The following is a 9,338-nucleotide window of genomic DNA, read 5'->3' as shown; positions in this document are numbered from 1 at the left end:
GCAACTATCTGCCCGCGGGCACCATGTTGGTGACCCCTGGTCTAAATATTGCTGCTGTAAAGGATTGTGGGTAAAATAGCTCGGGAAAAGTTAGGCTAGGCTTAATCTACGCTTATACCTCACACGCAACTATTTGTAAACACTTTTTTTTTTAATATAAATTAACAATGTTAAAAAGTTATTTAGAGCATTTCCTGTTCAGTTATTAAAGGCATTTTCCCTAAACAGCAAAAAATATAATAAAAACAAGGTTCCGAACTGGAGCTGTAACTCAAAACTCACTATTTATTATCAAGTCAACATTTACAAAACCTTCTTCAGTATTCAGGTTATCATAACACAAATTAACATCAGCAAAAAAATGAACCAAAGTGGCAAAAAAAAACAAAAAACTAAACTTTCCTCTTCTGTGTGCTGATGTAAAGAACTGTGGAGACAGAAAACAGTTTGTGGGTTTTATTGCAAAACATGTCACGGTGTGTTGTTTTTGTTGCGGGCATGAGTTACAAAATATCATGTAACGACTCTCTTACCATTGTTTCCTCTTAGAAAGGCGTCCCCATATTTGTTCTTGAGCTGCCCGTTGACATACTCCTCCGTCTGCTCTATGGCGATGTTCATGTAACCATCCAGGCAGGCCAGGACACCTGTCCGCACATATGAATCATTTAACTATTTAGTTCACTGATTTTTCAAAAGTCATTCAAGACGGAGGTTGAAAGGTTTAGGTTACCTCGGTAATCGACACCGGAGTTCAGCTTGACCACCACCGGCCTCCCAATGATCTGCTTCAAGAAGTCACTGGGCGTCTGCTTTCTGAGACTCATCCTGGGTTAGGAAGCTGCGAGGAGAAAGAGTTTGGTGAGCTCAGGTGCAAGCAAGGCATGGCCCGGGGGAACACCGAGCATTTGCATTCTGACAAATCCTGCAATATTTAACATTTCTCCACAATATTTAGCATTTCTCTTATTACATGATTGGCGATTCAATCTGTTACAAATAAAAAAGGTTACTAACAATCAAGTAGAGGTGCAACAATGGCGTAATCAACTACCATTGTTACAAATTATTTGGAGAGTGTTGAACTTCAAACTGCATTGCTATCTCGGTTAGCCACGTTAGCTGCTGCATAGCGTAACCCATATATCTACTGTATCTGTGCCCCCGAAACCGGTTGCTAGACTTTAGCCGGACACGCACCAGGTGTTTTTTTTTATTTTTAAAGGTAACCGTATTTATTCAACGCGACGTCCGACAATAATGTCGATGCGTGAAACGGTTTTAGAATGCAGGCAGTGGCTTGTAGGTAGCTAATCCAAATACTTGTTGGACAACTTTGGACTTAACGCTGGGTGAATTAGTTTGAGTAGAACATACATACACATTGAATTCATACTATACTGGAACGGCGCATACAATACTTTACATTTATGAAATATTCGCGAAAAAGCACCAAAGTACCTTTTGAACGGTGTCAGACCGATGCGAAATTGCGAATGAAGCGAGAAGACGGACTGCACTTCCTCGACCAATCAGATACGAGGACGGTACGGCGGGAGAGCGCGGACAAATAGAACGACAACGCAATAACAGCTAAATTAGGGCAGTGATTCCCAGTGTGCCGTGGGAAGTTATCCAATTCTATGTCATTTCTTAAAAAAAAACATTTATTCCAAGAAATAATGTATCTTTATTCATGTATTTATGCCAGTGAGGCACAATGAAAGACAGAACAAAATAAATCCTCTTCTATTCGATGGCAGGAAGTACATACAGTAATTAATTGATCCATTTTTGGTGACATTTACTTTTGTCGGTGTGCCTTGGGATCTTTCAATTGTAAAATATGTGCCTTGGCTCTATAAAGTTTGGAAATCACTGAATTAGGGATTGGAAAAAAAATTATTTCTAGGTCAGGGTGTACCCTGCATCTCGTCTAGAGTTAGCTGAGAAAAACGCCTGCACGGCTGCAACCCGAGTGAGGATAAGCAGTTTGGGAAAAGAATGAATGAATGAATTACGTGAGTGTATTTTTATTTACCTTTAACCTTCATCCAAGTACATCAATTGATAATAAATGCAATGTCAACTTGGATGGAGACGAAAAGTAAAAATAAATATACACAACAGACTTGTAGTGTAATGTATACAAAACTATAAAACATACACTCAAAACAAAGAAAAAAATAAAATAATAATAATATAATCACAAATGTCCTTGTATTAATGTATTTCACACTTAAATCATTTATTTCTCCTGTTTAGTCCAAGTAAAATTCCTCTATTTTTATTCATTACTGAGTGGACTTTCAATGTGCAGTAAAATCATTATACTTATATGCATATCAACTGTTTCATTCACTATACATACCAAAGAAACACCTCTCTCAAGTAATTCTGCCATTTAACCACTAAATACATGCAAATTTGACCCCTTTTGACATTTGACAGCAATAAAAAAATACTTAATGTGTCATACAATGAAGATATTTAAATAGGTAACTCTTTTGTACAAGTGCTACAAAGTTTGTCTTCATTGAGGCTAACTTGTACACATACAAATATCTCTACAAATTTTGTAAATTGACCCACAACATATGATGTGTCCAGTGAAAATTCACACATAATAATCAGGATTAAGACTCCTGGAAACTGTTGTAAATGGTGAAAAATAACCTTGAAGTTTTAGTTTATCATTTTTTTCCCATGTATTTTATTTTTTATTTTCACTGTCATTGTTATTACTGCGCTGTCCGGGCTGCCGGGCGAAGGTTAGGAGACGGTGTCACATCTGATAACGCCGCGGTTGGCCGGGGCGCGTGACCCAAATGGCGCACAGCTTGGGTGCTACATGAAAAACGATGTCACGGGAAGGAAATAGGGCGAAAAGATACAGGGGGACGGACGTACGTGTGTGTGCTAAAACACAAGAGAAGGGAGTGTATGTAGACAGGTTGCTTGTTAGCAGGGCATGGCTAGCGCCGGCGAGGCTAGAGGTTAATTTGCTATCTGCCGCTATGTTCCAGTCATACACGATATTGGTTGAGAGCCGTATATACGCCCAGACATCAGTTAATGAATATTCAATGTGATTTTTTTTTTCTTCTTCTCCTGAAATCCTATCGGCGACAACAGTGGATCAGCTGGTAAAGCGTTGGCCTCACAGTTCTGAGGATTCGGTTTCGTTCTCCCCGTGCCTGCATGGGTTTTATCAGGGTGGGCACTCCGGTTTCCTCCCACATCCCAAAAACATCCAATATTAATTGGACACTCTAAATTGCCCCTAGGTGTGATTGTAAGTGCGACTGTTTGTCTCTATGTACAACCCGTTCAGGGTGTACCGTGCCTCCTGCCCGTTGACAGCTGGGATAGGCTCCAGGTGCCGAAGAAAGTGGATTGATGGATGAAATCCTATCACTATCCTACTAACAAATCCGTCAAAAACAATCTAAAAATCTGTGGAAATATTTTTGTTCCACAGCATGAGGATATACATATACTTCCTTAGCAATTATGTCCCCCAAAAAACTATTCTAGCTGACATCAAAATTATTATTATGATTATAGAGTGAGTGATTAATCAATTTTAGCGATAAATTCATGTTTCCCCCTGGAAGAGCTGGACGAGGACCGTCCGGGCTTCCCTGTTTCAGCTGCTTCCCCTTCGACCCTAACCCAGATAATTTGAAGAATTTGGATAAAAAGATGGATGAAATTTTTAGTTTGTAATTTTTAATTTTGAAGTTCTGGCTTCAAACAACATGTCATCAAATCAAAGTCCTGCTCGTTAAAACATGCACAGGAAGTCCGCTAACTTGTTTTCAGGGTTTGGTCATGTGAGGATTTTTTTTGCAGACGGTGGATTAGTTTTTCACCTTCATTCATCTGTGGAATTTTGCAATGTTTTAAACGCATTGATACGTGATTGTATACCAACTATATATATATATATATATATATATATATATATATATATATATATATCAATGTATACTCTGGCTTGCCTCCTCGGATAAGAGTTGTTGGACAGAATAGCGGCGCTATCAATCGCGAGACAAATCCTTGCTCCATTTCCAAGCCCCTTAACCCTGAGAGAGTGACTTGTGAAATAGAAAGATTACGCCGATTGAAGATGCCATTGTAGGTGGGAAATGGGGAAACGGGAGTGGTGTTGGGGGCTGTAAGGAGAAGGTGTGAGGGGGCGGCGGAGTGTCGGGGGGGTGGGCTTGTATCCTAAAGCAATAAGCAAGCCACAGGTGGGGGTTGGCGTTGGCTCAGGTTGAGGCGATCGTCTGGACCGCAGTGACCCCTCCGAGGCCAGGTTTTCTCGGCGGGTCAGGCTTGATATGGAGAGGATAATGGAAAAGCTTGGGGGTGTTTTCATATAAAAACAGATGTGTGGATCGAGAGAGACCCGGCGCTTGCGTCTATAGAATCCTTTAACTGTAACGTCTTGGATACTTTCACGCTAGGAAATTTGCAAGAGCTGGACACAACGTAGCATACCCACCAACTAACACAGCTAAATAACTGGAGCTCCTCCAGGATATCCACCGTGACCTTAAAGTTTGCTGTATCCAGAACGGTGTCAAGAGATGCCGGGATAAAGGCCAGCGTATCAGAGGAGCTAACTCGCTAACCAACGAGCTATAATCAAAACATAACCTCTCATTTTTGTACAATCCTACTTACAAGCTGTTGTTGCTTGGTGGTGTCAAGAGTGTGGAAGAGATACGAGTAGACAGGCCAGAACCCCCGGAGAGGTGGCAACAACCTAATCTAATACGTAACCCACCAACAAAACTGGAATCAAAACAAAACCACAAATTTTTGTATAGTCCTACTTACAAACTGTTATTGGTTGGCGGTGTTAAGAGTGTGGACGAGATACAAAGAGACAAACTGGCAACAACCCATCATAATCATCAACCAGTTAGATAGGCAATAAGCACACAGACGGTGCAGCTCCTCCAGGTTGGCGACATCCACGCGCCTGGTGGGTGGAGGACGGTGTCTTGCTTACACAGGAAGTTCGTTATATATCAGTCAATACCGACGAGCGCGGAGGAGATACCAGGAGACGGGCCAGTACGTGGAGCTACCGTAATTCCCAGCCCACAGAGCGCACCTGGTTATAAGCCTCACCCAGGACATTTGTAAAGGAAATACCACTTGGTACATGCATACGCCACAGCTGTGTAAAAGCCACAAGTGCACACATTGAAACCCGCATTGAAACACGAGGTATTTACAAAGAAAAACGGTACACAGAGAGTTTAAAGCTAACGCTAGTGCCATGCTAATGCTAGCGCTAGCACAACGCTAACAGGACTGGTTAAAAAAAACATACTGGTAAAAATCACTGAGACACATCAGTATCACGGTAGCATAGCGCTAACAGGGCCAGAGTGCCCCCTTGCGGCACAAATTAGTCGCTTTACCGCATAATCCGCAGGGTTGAAAGCGTGTGGAAAAAAGTCGCCGTTTATAGGCCGGAAATTACGGTAATCTTATAACTAACCAGACAACAATCTACGATCAAAACATAACCTCTCTTCTTTTATGCAAGGAATTTAGTTATTAATCCATCAACACCAGTACATGACAAGGATATTGATGAGATACTACGAGAAAAGTGAGAGAACCAGGATAGGTGACAGCAACCATATCACTTTTAATAATTTACCAAACAACAAAGTGTGATCAAAAGATAACTTTTTCTTTCTGGATAATCTGAGTGATAAATTGTATATTGCTCCTCTTGAGTGGCACACCCAGATAGTCAGTGCCCACAAGATTTCGTGTCTTAAGTGTCAACAACGTGGAGGAGATACCAGGAGACGGGGCAAAAAAAAAAAAATCTGTGGTGAAACTTTACAACATTGAGTATGATTTGGAACCCAGTCCTCAGACATTGTTAAAACATAACAAAATCATGAAGAAGTTGTTTTCCTTGTCGCATCTGTCACAGCAAATCATAATGTTTGCTGTCTATTAACAATATATACAGGAACAGATGCAAGTAAAGAGCAACGTTAAACTTGATTTTCTCCAACAACAGTATTATAGTTAAAAACATCACTGCAATTAATCCTGGGTTCCCATTATGCTTTTAGCTGATTTCAATGCCAGGACCTTCTGTGAGGAACTGGGCCTGCCTACAGAAGAATGTGCTTGTGTAGATTGTGTGAATAGTGACCTCAAATGGATAAATGAAATTCATCTCTCTAAAGCATCCCTCGTTGGAATTGAATCACGTATTTGAAATGTAAAAAATGTATATAATAATACAGTATAACAAATAACAACTTTGCAGATTTCCTTTATTGGTAGCGCGGGGTAATAAACAAGGACTTTCTGTATATAGAACAAAAGCAGAGGGAAAATGTCAATTTTTACATGCTGGGTGGCTTTAGGTTATGTAATATGTCAGTCCGTGTTCAAACTGCAATACCACATGCGACCCACCCCCCTTGGGCTTTGCTCCTGATTATAAGCATGCCAATGACGCATGGCACCCCTTCCCTTTAATGACTCGGCTCTGACAACTGGCTGGTGACATGCCTTGTGGGACCATGGGTGGAGGTGGGGTGGGCGGGGGGTGTCATTAACACTTCCGTACTGTTAGTTTTCCATGCCCACACGGTATATTTTGGGCCGATTTTTTGAAATATTTTATGTGCTTTATGGTCATGACTCTTCAGAGACCAACAGGTGCATTTTTCTCCAGGAACCAGTGCAAATTTGGTGGTACAGAAGACAGTTCTAGGGACAATGTCGCCAGTGTTTCATAAAAATACACGTATTGGATACATGATTTGGACTCTGACCACTTAAAGACCAATGGGTACATGTGTCTGCAGGAAACTGTACAAATGTGCTGGTAACACGGTTTTCGGGACAGTTCAAAGCTCCGTCTTGAATACTTTTACCATCGTCCCCCAAAAGGTCCGGAACATTTTCAGTGTCCATACAATTTTCAGCATCTGTTCAAAAGAATGCCATCTTCAAATATTTTCATTTTTGTGCATTTCGGATCACCTCAGGAAAAGTCACTTGTTAGACGGACATTTAGGGCATTTTTATTGTTGTGACATGTCCAAACTTTGACAGCAAATAACAGGACAAATCCATTTCGCCGGTTTTCTCTATTGTCTCGCAACCGAGACTTGAATAGAGACTTAGACAATTCTATGTGCTTGGCGATCCCCCAGGGGTCCCCCGCATCTCCGTCCGGCTGCCAACCCCGGAGCCAAGCTCCCTCCCCGAGGATCCGTACGAGCAGACAGTCAGACTGGCCGTCCTGCTCTACGCGGCTCAGACGCGGCCCTCCTGAGGTTTTTACGCTCGGTGGCGCTTGCTTTCTCCTCCCCCCCCCCCCCCCCCCATCCCTCATGTCACCTCATCTTGTACTAGGCGGTGGTAGCATCCCGACGGGGGCAGAGAAGTGAAAAGGTCCCACCTGCATTTTGTTGCAAAACGTGGGGGGCGAGCAGTCTTGTCGGTGGCGTTAATATGACGGCTTATGCCTGACCATGTTTGGATGACCGTCATCGTTCCATATCCGTGGTGCTCTGCAACCTTCTTTGCACCACAAACCACGTGAGTTCATCCATCCATTTTCTTAGCTGCTTATCCTCACGAGGGTCACGGGAGTGCTGGAGCCTATCCCAGCTGTCAACCGGCAGGAGGCGGGGTACACCCTGAACTGGCTGTCAGCCAATCGCAGGGCACATGGAGACAAACAGTCGCACTCACAATTACACCTTGGGGCAATTTAGGGTGTCCAATTAATGTTGCATGTTTTTGGGATGTGGGAGGAAACCCACACAGGCTCGGTGAGAACAGGCAAACTCCACACAGACAGGGCCAGAATTTGATTGATTAACGTAAGTTTGAAGCGGGAGAGCTCTGCGATTGCGTTGGTAGAAAAAAAAGGCAGCTGGCACTGGTATTTATTCCCAATTAATATCAATCAAACTTTATTTTCATAGTACTTTTCAAGTACTTTACCATGAATAAAAATCCATTCAGACCAACCCGTCGGCAACCACTTATCCACAGGGGACACAAATGCACACGCATATAAATAAATGTACATATAATAAGTGGATGTTAGGCAGTCGATGTCATGTGGTCGGGACCCACTTGGTGAGTCGTTAGTGTAAATTAGTAACGGAATATGGCTTTATAATTTTCATTCCTGTCCTGATTTAATATTCAAACTTGGCGAAAGCGCCAATTAGAACCCCTCTGCACGTTTGAATGTATAATAGTCATGAAAAATGACCTTTTTATACATCCATCCATCCATTTTCTTAGCCGCTTATACTCACGAGTGTCACGGGAGTGCTGGAACTTATCCCAGCTGTCAAAGGGCAGGAGACGGGGTACACCCTGAACTGGTTGGTTCTACATTACTAATACCATCCATCCATTTACTTTGCCACTTATCCTCACAAGTGCTGCGGGGCGGGGGGGGTGCTGGAGCCTAACCCAGCTGTTAACGGGCAGGAGGCGGGGTACACCCTGAACTGGCTGCCAGCCAATCGCAGGGCACATGGAGACAAACAGCCGCACTCACAATCACACCCATTAATGTTGCATGTTTTTGGGATGTGGGAGGAAACCGGAGTGCCCGGAGAAAACCCACGCAGGCAAGGGGAGAACATGCAAACTCCACACAGGAGGGGCCGGGATCGAACCCGAGACCAGTTGGTCCACCGTAATGCCTCCCTAAAGACATTTGATCACAATTTCAATTTTTTTCTCAAATTTTTGGACTATAATCTGGTTGCCGCCCCTTTTTACACATAAATAAGATATTTATTCTTACTCTGCAACCTGTAAATTCCAGGAAATGCCTAATTTCCAGTCATGACAAAAGATCAAAGTGTTGAATTGAATATCCGGTTTGCAATTTTAGCAACCCACAATCATAAAGACAAAAATGAAATACCGTACATTGGTAGTCAGTTTAATAAATGTTTTAACCCATAATCGCTATTGTAAGTGTACATCAGGGAAATGCCAGGAAGAAAAAAAAAAGAAAACCACTATTCAATATCCCCAATCTTGTCCCCCGCGCCAAATAGAACTCACCCACCCCCACACGTTTTTCCACTTTGTCACTCTGCCACCGAGTTGTCAGAGTGATGCTGTCATGAATTTTTTTAATTTTTTCTTTTTTTTTTTTTTTTTTTCCCCTTTCGCTTGATAGATGGTGAATGGTGCTTATACAAGAAGCCACTCCAGCGCGCCCATAAATATGCATGGTGACATTTGGAACAAAGCCACTCGTCCTCTCTTTCCTGATGAGCTGCGCCGGCGTACTATAA

At 42.5% G+C, this 9,338-nt stretch overlaps 1 protein-coding gene across 2 annotated transcripts; it reads right to left on the bottom strand.

Annotated features, from left to right (window-relative positions):
* Nucleotides 1–259: 259 nt before the first annotated feature.
* lsm6 (LSM6 homolog, U6 small nuclear RNA and mRNA degradation associated) lies at nucleotides 260–1,593 on the bottom strand. 2 transcript variants are annotated; one of them, XM_061830308.1, is made up of 4 exons: nucleotides 1,462–1,593; nucleotides 734–841; nucleotides 534–647; nucleotides 260–427 (listed from the first exon to the last, which is right to left on the bottom strand). In XM_061830308.1, the coding sequence occupies exons 2-4, from the start codon at nucleotides 825–827 to the stop codon at nucleotides 393–395; spliced, it is 243 nt and encodes an 80-aa protein (XP_061686292.1). In that variant the 5' UTR covers nucleotides 828–841; nucleotides 1,462–1,593; the 3' UTR covers nucleotides 260–392. The 2 variants fall into 2 exon arrangements, with proteins under 2 accessions (XP_061686292.1, XP_061686293.1); XM_061830309.1 differs by having other exon boundaries at nucleotides 1,382–1,497.
* Between the last annotated feature and the right edge of the window lie 7,745 nt (nucleotides 1,594–9,338).

This window comes from Syngnathoides biaculeatus, chromosome 9 (assembly GCF_019802595.1).
Source record: "Syngnathoides biaculeatus isolate LvHL_M chromosome 9, ASM1980259v1, whole genome shotgun sequence".
NCBI lineage: Eukaryota > Metazoa > Chordata > Actinopteri > Syngnathiformes > Syngnathidae > Syngnathoides > Syngnathoides biaculeatus.
The sequence above is the reverse complement of the archived record's forward strand: the minus strand, read 5'-3'. Positions and strand labels throughout refer to the sequence as shown.